Genomic DNA, 27,782 nt, shown 5'->3' with positions numbered 1-27,782 from the left:
TGTGCCTAGAAAGCCTAACCTGTAAATACTAATAGCTCTCTGTAGTGGTACCGCCATTGCCTTGATGCAAATTTGATGTGACAGGCAGAAATTAGATATGTCGATGCCAATTAGGTGTATTAGGTGCGCCAGAGAGCAATGCTAGCATGGAGACACTGACGGGCTTTCATCAGCCATGTCTTGTGCATGTGCGTTTAAATCTATACATCATGATGTGCTCTTTTTAGCGTTACACCGCTTTGACACATGGAAAATCTGTTGATCTGGCAGGATTAGTGGGATTCACTGCCCCCCAAGTTTCCCCTTTGATCAGTCTTGATTTATTGCTTTGTGTCTGGAAAACATGCACCCCAGGGGATAAATCAGCAGCATTGGCCCATGACATATGTGGCAGTCTAGACACACATCTGGGAGCAGACAGAACACTGGACCTGTCTCACAGAAAGGGATGCTTCTGTACAAGTACAATACATGCTTTCTTCCCCTGGAGGACATGAAAGAGGGGTCAGGCATAGGTTGAAAGAGGTCCTAGTTTATCTGGAGGTCATGTTTGGGTGAGTGTAAGCAAGATGGTATTCCTCCTTCAAGCAGCCTTTAAAACGGCGAATTTTGCTAGACAGTGAATAGCTGCTAATTTTATTTTTAAAATTGACTGATTGAGTTGGCATAGCTAGAGGCCCTTTTGAAAAGCTGGCAAGTTGTATGTGTGTACAATTGTGGTGACCAGTGCAGATTTATTATATTTTTAGAGGCCGAGGAAGAGAAAAACAAAAGTTGTAGAAACATTTGTGTTTGTAAGAAGTTCCTCTCTCTGGCTTTCTTTACTGCAATTTGGAAGATGTTCTCTGAAGTATCATTATGCAGTTGAGGCTGAAATCCACACCTACACTATTTATACACTCAGGAGTAAACTGACTGCCAAAAGGGAAATGAGTTGTAACTTGCAGCAGCTTTTTATTAATGAAGTCCTGTCAGGGTTAAAATCAAAGTAGCAAATGATCTTGTAAGATGAAAGATCAACTTGTAAATTTGTCTGTCAACATCTCATCTCCTTCTTGTATCTTTAAAATAAGATTTTTTTGTCGTTCTTTTCTTAATTTATATGCTAGCAATTTCCCCTGTTTATTTGCAAATTCAAAAGTCCTTTGTTTAGCAAAATTTAATTTCCTTTCAATTTCTCTAACTGTCAACATTGACACTTGTTTCTGTAACATTTTAATTTGATTTACAGTAGGAGCTTTAGTTGGATTCTTTTTCAATTCTTCCTCTTTTTGTTTTATTTCTTCCAAGATCAATTGCATTTTCTGTTGTTTCTTCTTTTTTAATTCAGAATTACATTTAATAAAATATCCCCTCATAAATGCTTTACTTGTATCCCAAACAATATTTTCATCTGTTCCTTTATGTAAATTGTGTTCAAAAAACTCTTTTAATTTCTTCTTACATTCCTGCACTATTTTATCATTCTGTAATAAAGATTCATTTAGTCTCCATCTAAATCCAAGATTTTTTTTTTTTAAAGTCAATATCACTGGATTATGATCTGAAAAGGTTTTTGGTAACACATCCATCTTGGAAATATCTTTCACTAAATTTTTAGACATCCAAATCATATCAATCCTCAAAAATGTTTTATGTCTTTCTGAAAAGTAAGTAAATTCCTTTGCATTGTCATTTATATATCTCCAAGCATCCACCAATTCTAAATTTTCCATCAATTCGAAACAGATCTTCGGCAATTTGCCCTATGTCTCTTTAATATTTTTCTCAGAAAGTCTATCCATTTTTGGTGAAATTACCCCATTCCAATCACCCATGACACACCAATGATCATATGCAAACTCTGATAGTTTTTCCATAAGTCCAGTATAAAACCTTGTTTTATCTTCATTAGGAGCATAAATGCCCACTATCAAAATTTTTGTACCCTGAATGGTGATTTCAACTCCCACAAATCTGCCACTATCATCCAATAATATCAATTTAGGAGACAATTGTGAATTAATATAAAGAACCACACCATTTTTTTTTAATCCTGCTGAAATAAATTCTTCACCCAAATTTTTACAAATTAAATATTTAGAATCTTTCTTCTTAATATGAGTTTCTTGTAAACAAATTATATCCAATTTCAATTTTTTCAAATAATGAAATTCTTGCTCTTCTGCGACGAATTAGCTCCATTTATATTCCAAGTTAGATATTTGTAATCCATTTTTAAGCATGTATTTTAGAAAAGTCTGTGCCTGTTGCTCCCTTTGATCCATCATCATCCTTTTCTTCCTCTACCTGTTTCTGTTGACTTTGTTTCCCAGGAATTATATCCATATCTTTGAGTATATCTTCTTCCATGTCTTTTGAAGATTTCTCAAGAAATCCCTTGCTTTTTGAACAGTATTTAATCGATACTTCTGTTGTCTAAATGTAAAAATCACTCCCTCTGGAACATCCCATCTAAATTGAATTTTACATTGTTTAAGTTTTTCTGTGAAGAAAGCGTAATCTTTTCTCTTACGTAGAAGCCTAACAGGAATTTCCTTCATCACCTGTATTTCTTTACCGTCAATTTTGAAGACATTGTTAAAATGATGTTGCAAAACCATATCTCTGGTTCTCTTTTTTAAAAAATAAACAAGCACATCTCTTGGGATTTTTTTTATTGTTGCATATCTGGAATTAATTCTATAAACTTTGTCTATTTCAAATTCCATCCGATCTTCGTTCCTGTCGAAGGATCTTGCCAAAACATTAACAATTTTCTCTCTGATATCTTCACCTGTTTCCTCAGGAATTGCACGGAATCTCAAGCAATGTTCTTTATCTCTAAGTTCCATAACAGCAATATAGTCCAAATTTTTTTCCAATTCCATATTTATAATATCTATTCTATTCTCTAAGGTTTGCACCTTATCTTTAACATTTTTTACATCCTGTGTTAATTGCCCAATGTTATTTTTAATCTCACCCACTTCTGTTTTAATATGATCTTGTAAATCTTTAAAATTCTTTTTCATATTGCAAAATTCATCTTTAAGTTGTTGTCTGTCCTGTTTCATCTCTTGTTTCAACTCTTGTTTAAAATCACTAAATCCCTCCATAATTTTCTGGAACATGTCCATCCCTTCCTGTGTATCAATTGAAACTCTTCGCTCCAAAACTTTGGCTGTTTTCCTAGTTGTCATTCTTGGGGAAAAAAAACCTTTTCTATTATTAGCCAATGTAGAGGCAAACAGTTTCTTTTCTCCCAGCAACAAAAAAGTTAATATTCCAGGCCTGTTTAACCAACACAGTTCTTATCTCCAGCACATTCAGGAATGTAAAACAAATCCAGTTCTCAGCATCCAGCAGTTAGTAAGATACACGAACAGCAGATTCGTTCAAAAAAAAAATTTAATCCAAAATAAAAAAAAAATTCTCAGATATATTTCCTTCAAATAATCAAATCATCTTATCTAATAAGTTGCCTCTTATCCGTTTAATCTTTGTAATTCCAGCTTTAAGCCAGCTTTTTGTCATAAAAAATAAAGCAGGTTCTTTGAATTGCTCCCTTCTTCCTTAGCTTTGTATAATACGAAAAAGTGTGACTCACCCAAGTTTCTGAGTTGCCGATTCGTAAACAAGTCTCTTTTACAATAGTAATTTAAGTTAGTTGATAAGATTTAGACAGAAGGAGGCTAGCTTGTTAAAAACGTTTTTAAAAGAGAAAGAAAAAAACGTCTCGCTTACTTTCAGCACAGCCTGTTGGAAATCCAGACTCAGTCTTCCGCTGCTAGAAAAGCCTTCTTATCTCAGGGGGATTCCTGATCAAATCTAGCAATCTACAGCTCGACGGAGTTCCGTGGATAATCTCTTTGGTTCCCCTTTTATCTTGGAGAACATTTACGCCAGTCAAAAATTCCTCTTGACTGGCTTTTAACTGAAATAAGCTTCCTCTGAGATAGAGCTCACTCAGAGACAATCACCAGCCAGCACTCCTTCCGGGAGTCCAAAGGGTTTTCCATCAATATTATTCAACTTTGTACAAGTGTCAGGAAATTCCCTCAGAAAAAATAGAAGAGTATATATCCAAACAGAATTTGCCCAAAATTACAGATCTTCAGAGACAAGCTATTAATGGTCCTATTACGTCAAGAGAAATATCTGAGGCTATAAGTAAAATTAAATTAGGAAAGGCGCCAGGACTGGATGGACTATCAGCAATGTATTACAAATGCTTGGAGGAGGAACTTTTACTACCTTTATAGTATACAATGAATTCTATTTTACAAGAGGGGAAGATACCGGATAGTTGGAAAAATGCCAATATAACATTAATACCTAAAGAGGAGCAGGATTTAACTAAAACAAAAAATTATTGGCCAATATCTTTACTGAATAATGACTATAAATTTTTTACAATGATTTTAGCTGAAAGAATGAAAATAATATTGCAACAATTTATTCAGGAAAATCAAGCGGGGTTTTTACCTAAAAGACAATTACGTGATAACGTCAGGAATGTTTTGAATGTGTTGGAATATCTAGAACAACGAAATGACATACAAGCTGCTTTGATTTTCTTGGATGCTGAGAAAGCATTTGATAATTTGAATTGGAAATTTATGTTTAAGGTTCTAGAGCAAATGGACTTTGGAGATAATTTTATAAAATAGATCAGATCGATTTATACATCACAGAAGGCACACATAATTGTCAATGGGGATTTAACAGACTCATGTGAAATACAAAAGGGTACAAGACAGGGATGTCCATTGTCCCCCCTTCTACTTATTCTGGTTTTAGAAGTGCTGCTTAGAGACATAAGGCAAGACAAAAGGATTTCGGGAATAAAGATAAAAAAAGAGGAATATAAATTGAGAGCATTTGCTGATGACTTGATAATTGTATTAGAAAATCCCTTGGAAGGAATCAAAGTATTGATGGATAAATTAGAAGAATTTGGACCATTAGCAGGATTTAAGATCAATAATCAAAAAACGAAGATGCTGGTGAAAAATTTATCTTTAAGAGATCAAAAAGAGTTAATGGAGAAGATAGATTTTAAAATAGAAGAAAAGGTGAAATATTTAGGTATCATTATGACAAATAAAAATTCAAAGTTGTTTCATAATAATTATGAAAAACTATGGACAGAGATTAAGAAAGATTTGTTAAAATGGGATAAATTACAGTTGTCATTAATGGGTAGAATATCTGTAATAAAAATGAATGTATTGCCGAGAATGATGTTTCTATTTCAAACAATACCTGTCTTATCCTCTGATCTACCTTTCAAACAATGGCAAAAAGATATTTCTAAATTTGTTTGGCAGGGGAAAAAACCAAGAGTTAAATTTAAATTATTACAAGACGCCAAAGAAAGAGGAGGTCTGGGATTACCAAATTTGAGACTTTATTTTGCTGCTTGTTGCTTAGTCTGGATAAAGGAATGGATTCTATTGAGGAATAAAAGATTATTGGATTTGGAGGGTCACAACCTGAAGTGGGGATGGCATGGATATCTATGGTATGATAAAGTAAAAGTTAATGTGGATTTTAATAATCATTTTATAAGACGTCCTTTGTTGAATATATGGAATAAATACAAAACAAGGTTTTTTTTAAAAATACCACTATGTGTTTCAAGTCAAGAAGCATTTTATAGAAGAGAAATGGCTGGAAAAGAGAAATGGTTAACTTACCAAGAACTATTAGAAAATGTGCATGGTGAATATATAATGAAAGAGAGAGAACAACTAATAAAGGAAGGATATAGTTCACAATGGTTTGCCTATTTACAATTGTTAGAAAGATTTAAAACGGACAAGAAAATGTATGGGTTTGAAATAAATAAATCTGATTTTGAAATAGGTTTGTGTACAAATGATGAATGTATAATTGCAAAAATGTATAAATTTTTATTAAAAATGGACATGGAAGAAGAACAAGTAAAAGAGTGTATGGTTAAGTGGGCAAAAATTTTTGGTTATAATATACAAATGGATCAATGGGAAAATATGTGGAAAAAAGGTTTGAAATTTACATTATGCTATAATCTTAAAGAAAATTTTTATAAAATGATGTATCGTTGGTATATGACTCCAGAAAAGTTGTCAAAAATGTATAGTAATGTTTCTAATGTATGTTGGAAATGTAAACAACAAGAAGGATATTTTTATCATATGTGGTGGTTGTGTAAACAGGCAAAATTATTTTGGGCACAGATAGGTAGGATGATGCAAAAATTTTTAAAGATAAATATTCAGTCAAAACCAGAATTTTTTTTATTGGGTTTTATGGATAAACAAAAGGAAAAGAAATATGGAAGAATAATATTATATATGATTACGGCAGCAAGATTACTATATGCACAAAAGTGGAAAATGGAATCGATACCAACAATGGAAGAATGGCTATTGAAATTAATGGACTTAGTTGAGATGGACAAATTGACATGTCTTATTAGAGAAAAAACGACAGATACATTTCTTAAGGAATGGAAGCCTCTTTTGGACTTTTTGTTGAAAGAAAAAAATGAAATGATGATAATGGGATTTGACGATTAATTAAGATAGACTTTGGAAAAAAGTGAATTTCGTATGTTCTAGGAGACAGGTTTGATATATATTATATACTTATAGCTGATCTGTAACAAATCGGAAGTCAAGTTTTTCTTTTTCTTTTATTTTTTTTCTGTTGTATTGTTTTTGTTGTATTTGTATTTATAAAAAATTGAATAATAAAAAAATTATTATAAAAAAAATAAGATGAAAGATCAACTTGTGTGTGTTCAAGCGGACAATCTGGTTTTTCAGCATTGAAGCAGAAAGCTGCCAGTTAGTTTGGCCATGGGGGTTACTAGAGGAGTTAATAAAAGGTATTTTTGATCACATGCAGAGTGCCAAAATTCCCCTCACTATTCCAGGACTGGTTAGCTCAGGCCTCTTCATCATCAGATGCCTACCTTGCATGTATGAACAGAGCATCAGATGTAACATCGCACACTTGGGAATAAAATCTTAAATGGGATGCCTTTCAGTGGAGTCGGTTCACATGTTCACCTGCAATTCCTCACCTTATGTGCAACCATGTATGCACCAGCCCTCTTTAACCAAGACTTACGCCTCTAATTTCATGGCTTAGCTTCTCCTTATGATGGAGTGGACTCTGCAAGTTGCTAGTCCTGATGACCAAACATTCAAAGCAAAGGGGTCTCATTTTCATAGGGAAGGGATGTAGCTCAGTGGCAGAAGTCCCAGGTTCAGTCCCCAGCATCTTCAGGTAGGGTTGGGAGAGAACCCTGCCTGAAAGCCTGGGGAGCTACTGTCAGTCAGTGTAGACAATACTGAGCTAGATGGACCAATGGCCTGATTTGCTATAAGGCAGCGTCCGATGTTCCACACTGCCAGGCTTACCTTCTGCCACCTCTTTCCCATCTGTCGTCTTGCAGACTGCTGTAGTGGTTAGAGTGTTGGACTAGGACCTGGGAGACCAGGGTTCAAATCCCGACTCAGCCATGAACCTTGCTGGGTGATCTTGGGCCAGTCACTATCTCTCAGCCAAACCTACTTCACAGGGTTGTTGTGAGGATAAAATGGAGAGGGAGGTGAACTGTGTATGCCCCCTTGAGCTCCTTGGACGAAAGGTGGGATATTAATGTAATAACACAATAATAAAGAAAGAAACCTGGCAAAGAGGGGGAAAAGCAGAAGCGCTGGTCTGTAAGGGAAAAAAATCCATAGGAGGACAATACTTTTCTTAGGCTAACCAAAATGTCACAGAATAGCGAGCAAGTTTTCAAGCGCCCCAGAACTCCTCATCAGGTTGATTGTAACAACAAAGCGTGGAGGTGACGGTGGGAGAGGAAAGGCTCCCTTATGTTGAAGCCGTGGCGGGAGGGAGCAGACAATTACATGAGGCCTTCTGAGACACTGTGCAGGTTTCAGGTTACCTTGGAAAAGTTACTTTTTTGAACTACAACCCCCATCAGCCCAATCCAGTGGCCACGCTGGCTGGGGCTGATGGAAATTGTAGTTAAAAAAAGTAACTTTTCCAAGCTCTGCCCCTAAGAAGACTGCGGGTGAACAGAGGCTGCCTTTGCACTGGTCTGGAATCTGCAGCACATCTGCCGCTTACAACCAAGGAAAGGGCTGTGGCTCAATAGCAGAGCATCTGCTCTGCTTGCAGAAGGTCCAAGGTTCAGTCTCCAGTCACCACCTTGCAGGTTCCAGTGAGTCTCCACCTTTCTTTTCTGAAAGCAGGGGCACACCATATTAGTCACTTTTTACTGTAAAACCTGGTGGGATCAGCTGGAGTGCATTTTTTTTAAAAAAAATCAGCTTCAAATAGATTTTGCAATTGATGGGCAGATCAACCCATTCCCTGCACCAGATGCCGCTCATGGAGATGCTTTGCTATAGGCGACTAGTGTGCGCTCACTGCCCTAGGGTCTCCAGGCAGGGCTAGGCTTCATCCCTGGCATCTCCAGGTGGGGGAGGCCGGGAGATTCCCTGCCTGAATTCCTGGAGAGCAGCAAAGTAAAATGTACCTTATTATACAGCCACGAGAGTGGCTGTTTATACAGCCACAAGAGTGGCTGTATACTATAGTCAGCGGGGATTTTTCACATTCCACAATGTTAAATTGAAAATACCCCCATGCCATTCTGATGCTTCCCATAAACTCATTTCAAAACAAAATCTTACATAACTTATAGTCCTGAACTCAGAAACGCTTGCTTAACAACCCTGTCAATTTTCATGGCGATACACAAAACAGTCAGAGAGAATAGACAGTTCAAAGTGTAAAAAGAGAGAGAAAAACCTCAGAGCCCTTTTGGACTTTTTTCTCTGAGAGTTATAATCTGTTGAAATTCATTAAAAATCAGCCATGTTCACAGAGTACCTGTAATCCTAATACTGACCTTGCCCCATACTCTGACCTTAATCTGCTGCAGTTTAAAAGTTTAAAAAATGCCTGGCTGATTTTTAATTAATTTAATAAATTTTGGCTGGGACCCAATGATAGCGCGGAGCATGCTCAGTAAGAACCAACTGTCAGAGTACTAAAAGCCTCATAGCTGCTGGGTTGCCTAATCAGGGGGCCACACCCACACCAGACTTTGATTTCATGTGAGACAGTCATGGCTTCCCTCAAAGAATCCTGGAAAGTGTGCTCAGAGGCACATGTTACAAAATTCTTCCAAGCTACACAGGAAGTGAATTGGACTGTGAAAGACCAACCCAAATTGTGTTTGCATTTTGACAACTTTGTAGGGCAGTACAATATCTCAGAGAGGAGTTCAGGTCTCCTGCTCCCCTGGTGCATTCACTATAGCTGCCCAATTTCCCTGCTTTTTAAAGTTTGGTAGAAATATCTGCAGAGCTTGGAAGTAACTCATTATTTTTAACGAGTTACTTGTAATTAGTTATAATTTTAGATAACGAGTGGGTAATTCCATTACATTTGGCAAGTAACGGAACGACTAGTAATTTCCCTACTTTTCAGCTGCAACTTTAACGTTTCCACGTTAGGTTGGACGTTACTTGGGGGCGGGAACAAGGGGAAGTCAGCTCCTGGCTGTGATTGGTTAACACAAGACATGTGCCTCACACTGATTGGACCTCTGCGCAGACTCTCTCTTCCCTCATGATCTGTGTTAGGAGGCACGAGGGAAGAGGTGAATAGGCAGGGGGGGCCTGCTAGCATCTGACTCTGAGAGGAAAAAATGGACGCCGAAGGTAAAAGCCAGGGCAAGGACAACAACGGAGGAGAAGGCAGCAGCAGAATGGCGAAGAGCTGTGGAGGGGAGTGACGATGATTTGTGTGTGTGTGTGTGTGTGTGTGTGTGCCCCGGTGTGTGTGTTTTTGGCTGGAGTCTCTGGTTTTGGGGGGGCTCCGGCTCTCTGGCTACCACCCCTTACTCTCCGGACTCTCAGCTTCAATTAAAAAAAAAAAGTAAGTTTCTAGGTGGTCTAATTCCCGAGATATACACCAAAACGTCAACCGCCCCCCCGCAAAACTTTTTTTTAAACAGATCCATGCTCTAGCTACAACTCCCATCAGCCCAATCCAGTGGCCATGCTGTCTGGAGCTGATGGGAGTTGTAGTTTTAAAAAGTAACTTTTCAAAGCTCTGGCTGTAACCCCGCCCTTTCATGATTGTAGCCAATGACGCCAGAGTTGTGACTTGTTGATCCAGGCATGCCTAGGCTGAACGTCAGAATATGGTGGCTTTGAGTTTTTTGCAGTTTGCGTAAGTAATATGGCTTAATGTTTTTTTTCCTCTTCTGTCCAAGAGTCAGACCCTGGGCTATGAAATATGAAAGTATTTAATCCAATATCTGCTTTTCTGGGAGTAAAGCCATTTCTGGGAGTAAAGCATGTACCTGGAGTAAACCCCATTGAACTCCATTAGGACTTGCTTTTGAGTAGACATGGTTAGGATTGTGCTGTAAATTAATGGGACTTGTGAGTAAACATAGCGCAGACTTGTGTTTTTTTAAAAAATGAATGAAGTTTATTTATTTTTATTTATTTATTATTTGATTTATATCCTGCCCTTCCTCCCAGTAGGAGTCCAGGGCGGCAAACAAAAGCACTAAAAACACTTTAAAAATCATAAAAACAGACTTTAAAATATATTAAAACAAAACATCTTTAAAAACATTTTAAAAAACTTTAAAAACATTTTTTTTAAGAAAAAGTTTAAAAACATTAAAAAGCAATTTCAACACCAACGCAGACTGGGATAAGGTCTCAACTTAAAGGACTTGTTAAAAGAACAAGTTCCTTATCAGTTAAGGCTGCAGTTTTCCCTGGTTGAGTAAGCCCCATTGAATACATTGGGACTTGCTTCTGAGTAAACAAACATAGGATTGCACTATAAATATCTTTACAGGTTATATAAATAAACATATTTGATAGTCATGCTTATATAAATATTTTCATAGAATCATAGAATAGTAGAGTTGGAAGGGGCCTATAAGGCCATCAAGTCAAACCCCCTGCTCAATGCAGGAATCCAAATCAAAGAATTCCTGACAGATGGCTGTCCAGCTGCATCTTGAATGCCTCCAGTGTCGGAGATCCCACTACCTCTCTAGTAATTAGTTCCATTGTTGTATGGCTCTAACAGGAAGCTTTTCCTGATGTCCAGTCGAAATCTGGCTTCTTGCAACTTGAGCCCATTATTCTGTGTCCTGCACTCTGGGATCATCGAGAAGAGATCCCGGCCCTCCTCTGTGTGGCAACCTTTCAAGTACTTGAAGAGTGCTATCATATCTCCCCTCAGTCTTCTCTTCTCCAGGTTAAATATGCCCAGTTCCTTCAGTCTCTCCTCACAGGGCGTTGTTTCCAGTCCCTTGATCATCCTTGTTGCCCTCTTTTGAACCTGTTCCAGTTTGTCTGCATCCTTCTTGAAGTGCGGAGACCAGAACTGGACACAGCACTCAAGATGAGGCCTAACCAGTGCTGAATAGAGGGGATCTAATACTTCACATGATTTGGAAACTATACTTCTGTTAATGCAGCCTGATATAGCATTTGCCTTTTTTGCAGCCACATCACACTGTTGGCTCATATTCAGCTTGTGATCAACAACAATTCCAAGATCCTTCTTGCATGTCGTACTGCTGAGCCAAGTATCCCCCATCTTATAACTGTGCATTTGGTTTCTTTTTCCTAAGTGTAGAACTTTGCATTTATCCCTGTTGAATTTCATTCTGTTGTTTTCAGCCCAATGCTCCAGCCTATCAAGGTCCCTTTGAATTTTCTTTCTGTCTTCCACGGTATTAGCTATGCCCCCCAATTTTGTATCATCTGCAGATTTGATAAGCATGCTCTGTACCTCCTCATCCAAGTAGTTAATAAAAATGTTGAAGAGCACTGGGCCCAGGACCGAGCCCTGTGGTACCCCACTCATTACTTCCATCCAGTTTTGTCATGCTGTGTCCCTATAAGTATCCAATTGCATACTATGGTTGTACAATACTTCCTTTACATTTTAAGTATGCCTTGGGGTAGTCATGGTTCTCCATTGTTTTCATCCTGAGGGGCAGATAGGCTGAGAAATGGTGAGTAGCCCATGGTCACCCACTACACTTTATAGCTTATTTCCATTTTGAAAAATTAATTAAAACAATTTACATGCAAGCAAAATTTATTAAGCGGATTCACACAATATGTGTAAAGCACATCCAACTCGTATTTAAAGCGCATGACTTCCCCTAAAGAATTCTGGGAAGTGTCATTTCCCCCTCACAGTTATAGTTCTCACCACTCTTAACAAACTGCAGTTCCCATGATTCTGTGGTGATTCGATTCGATTCGATTCGATTCATTATTACAGTCATAGACCAATAATACAGTTATAAGCAATTAAAAACATATAATCACAAAAGACTTAAAACATTATTAAACTAGAAAGTTAAAAATTATTAATAAAATTGACATGTAACCTACAAATTTGGTTCTCATATATAAGAATCTTATAATTAAACAGAAATAATTAGAGATTAAAATGTTATGCAGCTTTAGTACTAAAAAGGACTTATTCTGATTTTGTCTCTTTTCGGGGCTCAGTTAGAGAATTTCTAATCGAAATGGCTATCGCGCAGAATTTAGCTACTGAGTTGGTAATGAAGGCGAATTGGTCTGCAAGGAGGTATTTGACATAGAAGTCCTCACTTCTCCCTGGCAATGAACTAATTAGGGGTTTAATTAAGCGATTTCTAGGCTCAAGATACAGAATACAATTCAAGATTACATGAGTTAGTGTTTCAACCATCCCAACGTTACAAGGACATATTCGGTCACAGTAAGGTGTTTTGTTGTATCTACCCAACAGAAATGCATTTGGTAGGCAGTTTAGCCTTGCCCACACAAATGCTTTTCGAAATTTTGGAATGGGTAGGTTAGAAAGATAGGGCATCGGAAGTTGTGGGTTGGAGTTAAAGATATGTTTCCTAACCAAAGCAAAATGTTGTTGGCTATCCACATCTTTGATTCTCTGTAAAATTTGTTCCTTGGCTTTAGGAAGACCCATAAGTAGAATGTCAGGGATTGAAAAACCTAAAGTTTTTATTTTATTATTTGTCATCAGTTCCCATGACGAATGGACTCTGTCCTGTAAAATATAAGGTGTCAGGCCTATGGGGTTGAATATCAATTTAAGCCATAAACTTATCCTTAGGCACCAAATTCGTGCCTCTATAGATGTTAAACCCACTTCCATTCTTAAAATAAAACTCGGGACACAGGTGGGGACTGCAAAGATTGATCTTAGAAATGTATTTTGGACAGCTTCCAAATGTTCAAAATTAGACCAGGTTGTAATTTGGGACCCATAAAGTAATTGAGGGATAATTTTGGCTCTGAAAATTTTAATAGCTGGTATAGGGAGTTGCCCTCCTTTACTATAGAAAAACGATAGTAACGCTTTGGTGGTTCTTTTGGCGTTTAGGATGGCCATCTTCATGTGTAGAGAGGATGATTCACTGGATTGAAGGGTCATCCCGATTCTGTGGTGGGATTCATGTGCTTCAAATGGGTGTTGAATTTGCTTTAAAGGAATGGTGTGGATCTGCCCTAGGTATGATGTTCATTCAAGAGTGAATTGAAAAGAACAATTTTAAAAGATATTTTATATATATATAAATATATATATATATATATAAAAATATATATAAATATATATATATATATATATATATATAAATATATATATACAGAAAGAAAGAAAGGAGAGATGTAAAGGGGAGTATTTCTTTAGATGTTACCCTACTTTCCATTTTTGCTTTCTATTTGCTTCTAGCCCTATTCTGTCACTCTCCAGTACACATGAAGAAGGGGCAGTGAGGGCAACTCCCAAACCTGGGTGTTGCGCCTCCAAGTTAGTTACTTAGAACTAGGTATGCCTTTCCTATCTACGATGTATTTCTATAAATGAAATAGCTTTTCTTATTTTACTAAGTCTTACGTGTCAGTGATCTCAGTGCAGGGTAAAAGCCTGCCACAAACACACACATTGGCACACACAAGCATCATAGACTGTTGACAATCTCTGCTAATATCTATACAAATGTACATAACATGCATCACCTGAACTCACATGACCTAGAGTTACCTTAGATCTTGCAAGATTTGCAAATGAGAAGCAATAGGGTTTTATATTAGTTCTGATTGTCTATTGGGCTATCATAGGTTATGTGTTTTTTTCATTTTCTATGGCAAAAACTCCAGCTTCAGTGGAATTTATGTGATGTGTTCTAATCATTTGAATTTGGCTAATGAATGCTTTATTCTTTCATCAGAACTTTAGCAGTAGTACTAAAATATTAATAAAAAAGAAAAGGGAAAGAAAAAATACTTTACATACATCATTCAGCTGTATTGCTAATTATAGATATAGATATAAAAGATAAACGGCATTTTGTCAAAAGTATTTGTCTACATTTTATATCTCATCCTTGGTTTTCCAAGCTTGGCATGGAATGCTTCTCATACAGAATTAATTTGAAATGCTGCATATTTATTATCATAATCATCATATTCAAAATAAAAAATATATGTACCGCCTTCAAGTTGATTCCAACTTATGGTGACCCTATGAATAGGGTTTTCATGAGGCTGAGAGGCAGTGACTGGCCCAAGGTCACCCAGTGAGCTTCATGGCTATGTGGGGATTTGAACCCTAGTCTCATTTTGTTCTCACAACAACCCTGTGAGATAGTAGGTTAGACTGGCCCAGGCAGGGTTATTCAGTGAGCAAAAATGATGCAAATAGGATCTCTTTTAATTGTGCTATCGACCTGCTTACTTCCACTCTGACTGGGGCATCTTGCAGCATGGGGAAGAGATGGGGGCACATCACAGCTGAAGTTCACCCATATAGGAGCATTATCTCTTGTTTATTACAGAGACGCCTGTTGCAGGTTTTGCTGCTGAGAGCAGCAGTCAGTTAGTGCGGCCACTTGAGTCACAGCTTGTTGATCCTGAGGAGGCAAAACTAGAAAGTGAGGTTCAGAAAGGAGGCCCTGTGCATGAGGAGGAGGAGGGCATGAAGCAGTGCCAGTTGCCCCAGCCACATCTGCAGAACAGCAAGTACCATGGTTTGGCTTTGAGAAAGCTTGTACATTTGTGAGCCAGAGTGGGGAAAATGTTGTTGCACGATGCAATTACTGCCTTCCAAGGATCAAAAATCTGAGATCAGCTGTTTCCTCCTCATCCAATGTGAAGAAACATTTTGAGGTAAGCCTTTGTCATGCTGGTCCTCAAAGAGTGTCCATTGTCTATTTATGTTTAAATTGTGAAGTTCCTCTTCCATTTTTTCTTGGATTCATGCTTTGTTCTTCTTCCTCAGAGGGCACACCCTGAGAAGCTGAGAGCAATTGAAGAAGCAATAAAGGCAAGGAGACGTGGCCTTCCTGAACCAATGCATGACACCCCTCCTCCCAAAATGCTGAAGCAGCAGCAGACAACCCTTGAGAGGTGGGGATCTGGCAGGGAGCCTGTCACCCAGAGCAATCTTGACAGGAGAATCATTGATTTCATTGTAGAGGAGACATTACCACTTCAGACTCTGAGAGACAGAATTGAGAAGAGAGCATGCCACATGAGAGAAACTCTTGCAAACCGAATGGGTGCTGTGGCATATATAGCAACCACTGCAGATTGTTGGATCAATGGCAAGAAGAGTTACTTTGGGGTAACAGGCCACTGGATTTATTTATTTATTTATTTATTAAATTTATATCCCGCCTTATGGCCAAAAGGCCCTCAAGGCGGCTTACAAAAACACGAATATAACACATCATAAAGCATAAATACAATAATGCAATTCTCAAAATTAAATAACAAATAACATTATTAAAAGAAAAGAAAAAACATTTAAATGTGTCACAATAAGAGAACCAAACACTTTATAAAAAGGCCTAGATAAAAATCTTCAATTTCCCAGCAAATAAGTAGCATTTTTATTTTTAACATGTAAATATACACAGTATATAAGTAGCCAAACAATAATAATAAACAAACTAATGAGAACATCTCAATAAATATACAATTAAACAATTCCCACACACTTCACAACAGTGTTTAACAAAAATATGCTATAGTCCAAATAACAGCAAAAATGAATCTCCAAAATTAAATCTTGACCCCCAAAACAACTAAAAAACAACTAACCCCAGTAGTCTATAGACATCCCGAGCAGCAGGTTCACACACACGGTCTCTGGCCCCTTCAGCAGTTGCTGCTTTTGTAGCTGGAGAGAGACAGGGCCCCACCCTTCCAGGCCAGGTGGAAATCAGCCAGAAATGCAGGGAGCAGGTCTTGCAGAAACTCACACAGATAGATGGTCTCTGGCCCCTTCAGCAGTTGCTGCTTTTGTAGCTGGAAAGAGACAGGGCCCCACCCTTCCAGGCCAGGTGGAAATCATAAAAAGGAGGTCAAAAACCAGAATGCTGGAAAGATATGGCTTTATTCTGTGCACAAAGGCATCTAATAATTTCTTGTGTATAAAAAAGATGAATTTCTGTATAAAGTATATCAAAGCCCAACACGTTTCAGCCTGTGTAGTCAAGCCTTCATCAGGGGCTACAATATAAAACAATGAATATTCTTTAAAAAAACATACTAACAACTTAAACACACACATTCATTTTTAGAAGGACACAGTTACAGTTACAAAAATGGCTTTCATATTTCTCAAAATGTAATTACAAAACTCTAACAACTTAAATGCATACTGACAACTTAAACACACTCATTTTCATTTCTAGGAGGATACAGTTACAGCCAAATGTTACTTTCATTATATATCAAAATATGGTTGCAAAACTTTAACAACTTAAATACATATCTTATTCTGAAAGACCAATCACAGAATAATATTGCAGTCAATATTGCTTCAATATTTTCAAAATATACTTACAAAATAAATTCTTCTGTGAAGTATTATGACAACCTGGTATTTTCCTTATTGCTGTTGTCATGTAAAGCAAACTGAAACCCAAATTCAAAGAAATATAAAACTCTATAGCATGTAATGAGTTGAACCTGCTTGATAATTACTTCACCACACCTGACTTGAGTTGACTATGTTTGTTCTGAATTAGAGTAGAGGTAACAGATTGAATTCCTCATTTAACCCATTAGGAATCATAGTGTCTAGTTCCAAAATCCAATATAATCCTCTACGCAATAAATTATCTATGTTTCTTCCAAAAACCTTTTCTAAAACCCAAAACTTGTATTCTGTTCTAGAATGAGGGCACTGATTATGATGTTCTACAAGAGGCGCCCCTCTTCTATTATTCCTTAAATTACTCCAATGTTCCCCTATCCTTATTTTCACCATTCTTGAGGTTTGTCCTATGTACAGTTTTTTAAATCCACATTGTATAATATAGATGACTCTACCTGTATTACAAGTGGAAAAGTGCCTCAAATGATATTTCTTCTGATTAGCAGGATTAACAAAAACTGTCATTCTGCTGGTGTTTTTACAAAACATGCAGTGGCCACAGGGATGATGACCCAGGGGAGAAGTTGTACCTGGGAGTAAACTCTGTCTTTGTTGAGTGGCATCTTTTAAATCACTATGAACTAGAATGTCCTTAAGATTCTTCGTTCTTTTATAAGAGATCCTTGGAGGTTCCTGACAGCCCTTAAGATGTTCCACTATATGCCAGTGTTTTCTTATACTATTTTCTAACTTATTAGTGATATGATCAAACGTTAATATACAGTTTACACGGCTAGAATCTTTTTGTGATGATTTTATGAAGAGTTCCTCCCGTTTCTTATTAGCTGCTTTTTTAAAGTTATTCTCAATAATAGGGGATGGATATCCTCTATTCCATAGCTGTTTTTTTAAGGATGAAGATTGCAATAAGAAATCTTCCTCTGTAGTGCAGTTCCGTTTTATTCTAAGAAACTGACCATGGGGTAAATTATCTCTTAATACTTTTGGGTGTGAACTATCATATTTTAAATAAGTATTTTTATCTCTAGGTTTTTTATAAATTTTCGTATGTAAACTATTGTTTAGTTTCTTAATGTCTAAATCCAAAAAATTTATTTGATCCAAATTGTATTGATAATCAAATTGAATATTGGTGTTTTTGTTATTAACCCATCTTACAAAATCATTGAGAGATTCTGGGGTGCCTCTCCAAATAAAAAAAAATCATCACTATATCTCCACCACCCTATTAATTGTACAACACGAGATTCATTATTGACATCTTTTTCAAAATCTGCCATATAAAGATTTGCTATTTCTGGAGCCATGGGGCATCCCATAGCTACTCCTTTAATTTGCCAATAAAAATGATTATCAAATTTGAAATAATTGTTATGCATAGCTATTTCTGCTAAATCATAAAGGAAATGGGTAGGAGGATAAATCTCTGTTCTTAAATCCAATGTAGCACGTATGATATCAAGGGCTTCATTCTGAGGAATATTAGTGTATAATGATCTAACGTCCATAGTAACTAGAAGATCCGCATCATCTATATGAACATATTGCATCTTATTAATAAAGTCAGCAGAATCTCTAATATAGGAAGGAATACAAGGTATGAAAGGTTTCAAAAAGAAATCAACAAACTGAGATAAAGGTTCTAGAACAGACCCACATCCAGATACAATGGGACATCCTGGGGGAGGTCTTATTTCTTTATGTATTTTTGGCAGAACATAAAATACAGGAGTTCTGGGATTTTCTTTAAATAAATTTTTTTCTTCTTCCTTTGTAATGTACCCCAAACAAACTTCTTCTTCTAACACATTTCTTATCTCTTGAGTAATCTTATCTGTAGGATCATATGGACAAATCTTATAAGCAATCAAATCCATTAGTTGTCTATACATTTCATCTTTATATTGTTTCCAGGTGGAAATCAGCCAGAAATGCAGGGAGCAGGTCTTGCAGAAACTCACACAGGTAGATGGTCTCTGGCCCCTTCAGCAGTTGCTGCTTTTGTAGCTAGAGAGACAGGGCCCCGCCCTTCCAGGCCAGGTGGAAATCAGCCAGAAATGCAGGGAGCAGGTCTTGCAGAAACTCACACAGGTAGATGGTCTCTGGACTCTTCAGCAGTTGCTGCTTTTGTAGCTGGAGAGAGACAGGGCCCCGCCCTTCCAGACCAGGTGGAAATCAGCCAGAAATGCAGGGAGCAGGTCTTGCAGAAACTCACATAGGTAAATGGTCTCTGGCTCCTTCAGCAGTTGCTGCTTTTGTAGCTGGAGAGAGACAGGACCCCACCCTTCCAGGCCAGGTGGAAATCAGCCAGAAATGCAGGGAGCAGGTCTTGCAGAAACTCACACAGGTAGATGGATCAACCCAACTACCCTGAAATGTGAGGTCGGGGCCTTGGCTTGTAAGCGTCTGAAGGGGCGCCATACATACGATGTCCTTTCAAAAGCACTGCATGATGTACATGTGCAGTACAGGATCCACAACAAAGTTATGTGCACTACTACAGACAATGGCTCCAACTTTGTGAAAGCATTCAGAGTTTTCATGGCCAAAGAACCAGTGGAAGCTGCAGGCACCAGTGACGATGATGGTGATAACCAGGAGGAGGAGGAGGCTGAGGTGGAGTTTGTGCCTATCTGTGAGATCCTGGACACAGGACCTGAGGCAGAGGAAGAAGCTGCAGACTCAGGAGAGGATTTTGTCTTACCACCACACCAGAGATGTGCTAGCCACACCCTCAACCTTGTGGCAACACAAGACATAGAGGCCATGCTTTCTGACTCCTCCAAAAGTAGTCTTCTTGGTCCTTTCAAGAAACAGTTTCGTTCCTTGATGGGAAAGTGCAGCAAGTTGTGGTCCGAGCAGAACCAGTCAGCCCAGATTGCTGAGTATATCCATGCGCAATGTGGTGTGTATCTGAAGGTACTGAATAAGACCAGGTGGAATTCCACCTTTGATGCGTTGAAGCAACTACATGAGCTCCTGTCAACTGTGCCACTAAAAATGCATGCCATAATGGACCGCTGCTCCTTGTCCAGGATCACAGCTGCTGAGATTGAAGTGGTACAGGAATACACAGAGATTATGGAGCCACTAGCCCAGTCCCTAGATATCCTGCAACGGGAGAACGGCATGTTCATGGGGTATTTGCTACCAACGCTCTGCAATCTGGACCACAAGTTAGAAGGACTGGAAAACAAACCTGAGAGGTACACATACTGTTTTCAGCTGCTGAGAGGTGTGCGCGAAGCCCTAAGAAAGCGGTTTGCAGCTATCTGGGAGGACAAGAGGCTTCTTCTGGCAGCCTGCCTACACCCTCGCTTCAAACTAGATTGGTTGGAATCGTGTCAGGCCACCACCCATACCAACAAGTAAGAACATTAGGGAAGCCCTTTGGGTGGATTACTCCAAGGGAAATGTTGTCTCAAGGGAGGCATCAGAGGGCTTAAGGTGGTAGGCAGGGGCTGGGCCTTTTCTTCCTGGGGCTCCTCATCACAACCTTGGGTTGCTGCAGGTAATCCTTAAGGGTCTGCTGTGCTGCCCCATGAGTGTGGTGACTTGGTCACCTTCCTACCTTCCATGTCATCATCCACAGGCTCAGGCTGGACCCTGAACCAGGGGACATGACAAGCATCAGGAAATGAAGAGCAGATGATGGTTTCCTAACATATATGTGTTAACATATCCTCTCTCTTTCTTAGATACACAATGGAAGCCTTGCTGAAAGCTGAAATAAAGATGGGTGTACTTAATGAGGACAGTGATCAGTCTTCAGATAAAGACCAGGAAGGAGATGACTTAGCAGATGACTTCTTTAACTTTCTGCCCCAGGGCAAGAAGTCAGCAGTGGACACTGCTGAGGAGGAACTGGTGAGGTACCTGAGGTCTCCCAGCAGGGAAGTGTCATCACTCCATGGCTTTCCACGTGTGCTGCGGTGTTTTTTGCAGCACAACACAGGCATGCCTTCAAGCGCCGCAGTAGAACGCCTGTTCAGTACTGGTGGCAACGTAATGACTGTAAGAAGACATTCCTTGTCTGACATGCTCTTTGAGCATCTTGTTCTTTTGAGACATAACAGAAACATATTATAAAAGCATTTCAAGTGTAAAATTTGATTTCAGGAGTTGGGGTATCTTCATTGCTTAGGGGGATGTGAGATTCTGTTATGCCATTATGTTAATCTTATGGATAATTTTTTTTATTCTACTACCCCGTGTGTGTGTGTGTGTTTATTTTTAATATTGTTTTAGGCTTCTTAGATGTGCAGCAGCCAAGGCCAGCACCTTGTAGGAGTTTTTTTAAAAAAGTAACTGAAATGTAATTGCAGTGATTACTTTTGAGAAAAAGTAAAGTAATCAGTTACTTTCAGAGCAATTGCAATTGTAACGGTAATTACTACTTTTTTGGGCCAAGTAATTGTAACTGTAATTTATTACTTTTAAAACGTAATCTTCCAAGCTCTGAATATCTGTGGGCTATAGGTACATTCTTAAACCGCAAGGTTTTTTGCCTATTAATGAATATACATTAATTTGCTTTGCCTACTTTTGCCCGCCACTGATATGCGGCCCCGGAAGGTTGCCAAGATGGAATGCAGCTCTTGGTCTGTAAAGGGCTCCCCGCTCCTGTTGGAGGCAATATTGAGGTGGATGAATCAATGGCTTCATCCCGCTTCTTCGAGTCTCCTCACCCCAGCCAAAATTTCGCGTCGCACCGATTCTACGGCCAGCCCCCAAATCCTGAAGAAGAGGCCATTGTGCGCGCCTTTATTTACATACTCGTCCAACCTTTCTTTCTTTCTAGGAGCGATCCAACGCTTTAATCCCTCCCTTCCTCCCAAGGAGACCACTGAGCGTCTGACCTCTTCAATTGTGCTTCCCTGCATTTCTCTTCGCGCTTGATTTGGCTGCGGCAGGAAGTTCCAAAAGCAGCATCCCAGAGACGACAGCAAGGTGACTACCGCGTGCCCCCCTCCCAAAGCCCCAGTTCCCTTTCTGGGGGAGGGGGTGTTTTGCGGCAGCGTGGGCGGAGGGGAGCGGAAGCGAAGGCGATTTGAGGGGGGAGGCGGCGTGGAGGAAATCGGGAGCCTCAAAGCGTCGTAAGCAGAAGTTGCCGCCGCCGCCAAACCCCCTTCTCTCGCTCTCTTTTTACGCTGCATTTCCATCTCAATAGCTCCCGCCGGTCTCCCACCCCTTTCCCTCCAGTCATCTCCTGAACCGAGGCCGGCGCTGAGAGGATCCCGAGACGGCTTGTGCTTGGGCCGGGGCTGCAGAGTACAACGCTGAGCCGAGCTTGCAAAGCGAGCGAGGAGAACGCCAAACAGAAGCGAACACATGCCAAGAGCGTTTGGCAAACGGAGGAATCTCTCTTTCTTTTGCCGCTCCCGCTGCAGCGCGCACAGCTCGGATCTCACCCCCAATCTCTCTGCAAGGCCGGGGGAGTGATGGGGGGGCCAGGCGGCTGGCCCGCTCTGCCTCCCCCTCCCCCTCCTTCCAGGCCCCACCTCGATCCCCAGCGCCTGTAGCGGCGGCGGGAGGCGGCGCGGCGTCTGTAGGTGCATCGCAGAGGGCGAAGACAAGGTGCGCGGCGGCACCGGGCGCCCTTGCATGGGGGCCCTTTGTCTGGCCGCCTTCCTGACCGCCGACCGCGGCAGGAGGATGAGGGGGTGGCGGCCTCAGCGACAAGAGCAGCGTCGCCGGGGGCTGCGCCCTGGACCCCGATGAGCCAGGACAAGCCCGCCGGGGCCAACGGCAAGCGGAGGATGGCGGCGGCGGCGGCGAGGTTTTGCCTCTGGAAAGGCCCGCGGACCCGGGTGCCGGTGGGCGCCAGCGCCTTGGGCTTCTTTGTCCTCTGCTGGCTCTACATCTTCCCCGTCTACCGGCTGCCGGACGAAAAGGAGATCGTCCAAGGAGTTCTCCTGCAGCAAGGCAGACCCTGGCGGAGGAACCTCACCGCAGTCGCCGGCTTCAGGTTCGTTGTACAGCTCCCCTTTCCCAATCGTTATTCTCCGCCGGGCTGCGCGTCGGGGCGCCACAAGGGCAGCCGGGGACATTCGGTGGCAGCAGCGGCAGCAGAAGGAAACGACCAACCTTCGCATTCGCAGAAGGCCGGTGCTGGTCCTCATGACGAATAGCTCCTGCCTCCCCTTCATATAAATAATAATAGTAATAATAATAATACTTGATGGTGCATAGGACACTTTTCACCTTTTTCAGCGTCAGTACAAAACTGATTTCCAAATAAGCATGGGCGCATCAAAGTTTGGCAGGGTGGTATCATTTTATTTTTTAAGTCACCTCTGTTGGAAACTCTCTTCTGCCTGGCGATCGTCTCCTTAAAAATATGCATTCAGAGACAATTTATTGGCATAACAGGAGAGTCCATTGCTAGCAAATTATGTCTGAGTGACGTTAAGCTGCTGTGGTTGCTCACGTGGAAGTAAGTCACATAGAATGGCAGGCTGACTGCGTTTGCGTACAAATAATGTGCTTTATATCTGTATCACAGTTGGTATAGCACAGTGGGGAGGAGAGCCTGGCTGGGAGTCCAGAGTCTGTGAGTTCAAATCCCTGCTCGTGTCTCCTGGGTGTCAAGGGCCAGCTAAAGGTCACCCCCACAGTGAGTGGCTCAGGGATTACGTGCCCTGCCACCTGTGCAACCGTGGGCAAGCTGCATAGTCCCAAGGAGCCCAGTTGCCCCCCAGCTGGCAGTTGCAGAAGGAAGGGGCTGGCCTGTGCAGCTGTGGCAAGCTGAACAGGCCCTAGCCAGCTGGGGAGGACTAGCCTCAGAGGGAGGCAATGGTGAACCCCCTCTGAATACCGCTTACCATGAAAACCCTGTTCACAGGGTTGCCAAAAGTCAGGATCGACTTGAAGGCAGTCCATTTCATTTTCATATCTGTATCAGATCAGAATGAGTGATAAAGCAGATGAACTTTCATAAATACCATTCAGGCTGCAATTCTGCGATATGAAAGAATTTTCAAAGTGTCAAACAGCAGACTATTTTGCTCTGGAGGAATCCTCATTAAAACCATATATTTATTGCAGCGACTAACAAAGAAACGAAAGTCTTTAAGCAAAGCGTTCCAGCTTTGTTAGCTTCTGTAATGCAAAGCAGAGGGTGTTGCAGCCCAGGTGGCAGTTATAGAATGTTCAGAATATTATGTGACTGCCACCCTGGCTGCACAGCACCCTTTGAGTCATGTCAGACAGCTGAAGAAGACAGAAGCTGAAAGGTTTGGCTCTGAGACTTTGATATCTCTGCTTTGTTTGTCGCTGTCATCTTAATATTGTCTATGAGCCAAGTCTGAATATCAGAGGTATGTAGAGAAGAGAAGTGTGGTTTTTTTGAAGGGTGGGAGGAGATAAGCTAGTTGCAAGAACTGCTTTTGTGGATCAGATGAAAGATCTGTTCTATCCAGCCTAGGAGTCTGGCCAGTTATGCTCAACCACGTGCTCCTCACAAGCAGGACATAAAAGTTTAAACTGTAAACCACCCAGAAAGCTTCGGCTATGGGGCGGTATACAAACAAACAAACAAACAAACAAATAAATAAATAAATAAATAAATGTGATGGATGCCCCTTGCGTTCTGCCCTAGGATCTAATAACTTGGAGATAAACAGCACGTGACTACGGAGGGTTCATTTAGGTATTATGGCTAAAACCCATTGAGACACTCCATGAATGTGTTCAATCCTTTAAAAAGCTATTAAACTAGAATCTTATTTTTTATTGTGTATTCACACTCAGTCCTTCAGCCTTTCACAAGTCCCCCTCCCCAGGGGCTTTTAATAATAGAGAAGGCTACCTGATATCGCCCCAGTGAGATGCTTCGCTTAGGGCAGGTGGGCCTTTTGCATTCCACTTTTCCCTGGTCTTTTCTGGCTGACATCATTCCTCAGAGACCGGACTGCAGGCAAAGGTGCCTCTGAGCTGTGGGCAGGTGGAGGCTGAGCTCTTAGGAAGGAGAGGCCCTGGAGAGGCAGGTAGTGATGGTGGATGTGGCTGGGCTTTTGAACCCATGGCCAGGAGGGTAGGGAGAGGTGCTTTTGCCAGAATAGTTTTGCAAAGTCCATCTGGTGCTGGAGTGGTGGCCTCCTCATTGTACTTTGCTGGGGCTTCTTTTTCCTTGCCCTGCTGTTAAGGGCTGTTCTCACAGTGCTGTTATCTTTTGTTCTCACCTTGCCAACATGGTTTGTCCTCTGCTGTGCCTCCATCCATATGAATAAATGAAAACCCACCAGCTTTTGTGCAAAAAAAATGTTTTTTGTGTTTTTAAATTTGTATATTTGTTTTTATTGTTTTTAGTTGCTGTAAACCAGCCAGAGAGCTTCGGCGATGGGGCGGTATATAAATGTAATAAATAAATAAATAAATAAAATTAAGTACCAAACAGCCTAAACCTACAATAAAATAACAACGAATCATTCTGCAATATTATTTATTTTATTTATTTATTTAAAATATTTATACCCCGCCCTTTTTCCGAGGAACTCAGGGCGGCTTACATTAAAACATTAAAACAGCAATAATTAATAAACATGATATTCAGTTTAAGCAATTTAAAATGGAATTAAATAAACATAGGTTAAAACTAACTACATTGGTTAAAAGCCCGTCTAAATAGAACAGTCTTCACCTGTGCACGAAAATTTGATAATGAGGAAGCCAACCGGACCTCAATAGGGAGAGAGTTCCACAGTCTAGGGGCGGCCACCGAAAAAGCCCTATTCTGTGTCTCTGCAAGATGAACTTGCAGGAAGGAAAGGGTAATAAGTAGAGTCTCGCTGGAGGATCTTAAAGTCCGAGCAGGTTCATAGAGGGAGAGGCGCTCTGACAGATAGCCTGGACCTAAGCCGTATAAGGCTTTATAGGTCAAAACCAGCACCTTGAATTGTGCCCGGAAACAAATGGGCAACCAGTGGAGCTGATACAACAGCAGGGTTGTATGTTCTCTATATCCCGCCCCAGTTAACATCCTGGCTGCAGCTCTTTGTACCAATTTCAGTTTCCGAGCAGTCTTCAGGGGCAGCCCCACGTAGAGTGTGTTACAGTAGTCTAATCAGGATGTAACTAAGGCATGTGTCACCATGGTCAAGTCTGACTGGTCATGGAACGGGCGCAGTTGGCGCACCAATCTTAATTGAGCGAAAGCACTCCTAGCCACAGCCGAGACCTGTGCCTCCAGAGTCAGAGCCGAGTCCAGGAGCACTCCCAAACTGCGAACCTGTGATTTCAGGGGGAGTGTAACCCCATCCAGCACAAGTTGAATCCCTATTCCCTGCTCCGCCTTCCGACTGACGAGGAGCACCTCTGTCTTGTCACGATTTAATTTCAGCTTGTTCGCTCCCATCCAGTCCATCACTGATACCAGGCATCGGTTGAGAACCTGGACGGCTTCCTTGGTTTCATCAGGTGGAAAGGAGAGATAGAGTTGGGTGTCATCTGCATATTGGTGGCACCGAACCCCAAAACTCTGGATAACCTCTCCCAGCGGTTTCATGTAGATATTAAATAACATGGGGGACAAAACTGAACCCTGTGGGACCCCATAGGTCAATGGCCAGGTGGTCGAACAGGAGTCCCCCATAACCACCTTCTGGGTTCGTTCCTCCAGGAAGGACCGAAGCCACCATATTACCGTGCCTCCAAGTCCCATCCAAGCGTGGCGGCCCAGAAGGATACCATGGTCGATGGTATCGAAAGCAGCTGAGAGATCCAGTAAAACCAACAGGGACACACTCCCCCTGTCCAGCTCTCTGCGAAGGTCATCCACCAAGGCGACCAAGGCCGTCTCAGTTCCACAACCTGGCCTGAAACCAGACTGAGCTGGATCTAGATAGTCCGTCTCATCCAAAAATCCCTGAAGCTGAGCAGTCACCACCCGCTCTATTATCTTGCCAAGAAAAGGAATATTAGATACTGGGCGGTAATTACCTAATAATAGGGGGTCCAAGGAAGGTTTTTTCAGTAAAGGTCTTATTACTGCCTCCTTTAGACAGGACGGTATGCTGCCCTGTCCCAAAGAGGCATTAATCACTTCCATGACCCACTTAACCAGTCCCTCTCTGGCAGTTTTTATAAGCCAGGAAGGGCAAGGATCTAACATGCACGTGGTGGGACATACTTCTCCAAGGATTCTGTCCACATCCTCGGGTTGAACAAGCTGAAAAGAATCCATTCTAATTAAGCAAGCAGGAGCCGAAGTTACATCCATAGAGACTGTATTAATCTTGGTGTCTAAGTCAGAACGAATCTGAGCGACTTTGTTTGCAAAATAACATGCAAACTCATGACAACGGGTTATAGAGTGGTCAACATATTCATGAGGGTCAGAATTTAAAAGACCCTTGACAACTCGAAACAATTCCTCCGGGCGAGATTCAGCGGATGCAATAGAGGCGGAGAATAAGAGTTTCTTCTGGGTCCTCACTGCTATGGAATAGGTTTTTAAGTAGGTTCTAGCCCGTGTTCAATCAGATTCGTTCAGAGTTTTCCGCCAACGTCGCTCTAGTCTCCGTCTTTCGCGTTTCATCATCACCAGTTCTCCAGTAAACCAAGGAGCCGATTTGGTTCCAATCCGCAAAAGGAGGCGCTTAGGGGCGATTGTGTCCACCGCCCTGGTCATTTCTTCATTCCAAAGGTCGACCAAGGCTTCGACAGAATCACCTGCCGAGGTGACCGGAAAATCCCCAAGGGCCATCAGAAAACCATCCGGATCCATCAGTTTCCTGGGGCGGACCATTCTAATTGGTCCCCCACCCCTGCGGAGGTTCTGAGTTGCAGTGGTATGGAAGTAGTGGACAGGGAGGAGT

At 40.9% G+C, this 27,782-nt stretch overlaps 1 protein-coding gene across 1 annotated transcript in view; it reads left to right on the top strand.

Moving 5' to 3' along the window:
- The first annotated feature begins 22,043 nt into the window (after positions 1-22,043).
- ST8SIA1 (ST8 alpha-N-acetyl-neuraminide alpha-2,8-sialyltransferase 1) overlaps positions 22,044-27,782 on the top strand; it is a 143,922-nt gene continuing 138,183 nt past the window's right edge. Inside the window, exon 1 of the mRNA XM_061638386.1 lies at positions 22,044-22,933. Within this exon, the coding sequence (XP_061494370.1) occupies positions 22,683-22,933 (251 nt within the window). The 5' untranslated portion in view covers positions 22,044-22,682. The remainder of the gene's footprint in view (positions 22,934-27,782) is intronic.

Source organism: Rhineura floridana, chromosome 8 (genome assembly GCF_030035675.1).
Source record: "Rhineura floridana isolate rRhiFlo1 chromosome 8, rRhiFlo1.hap2, whole genome shotgun sequence".
Classification (NCBI taxonomy): Eukaryota; Metazoa; Chordata; class Lepidosauria; order Squamata; family Rhineuridae; genus Rhineura; species Rhineura floridana.
Note: the sequence above shows the minus strand (reverse complement) of the source record. Positions and strands in the feature narration are given on the sequence as shown.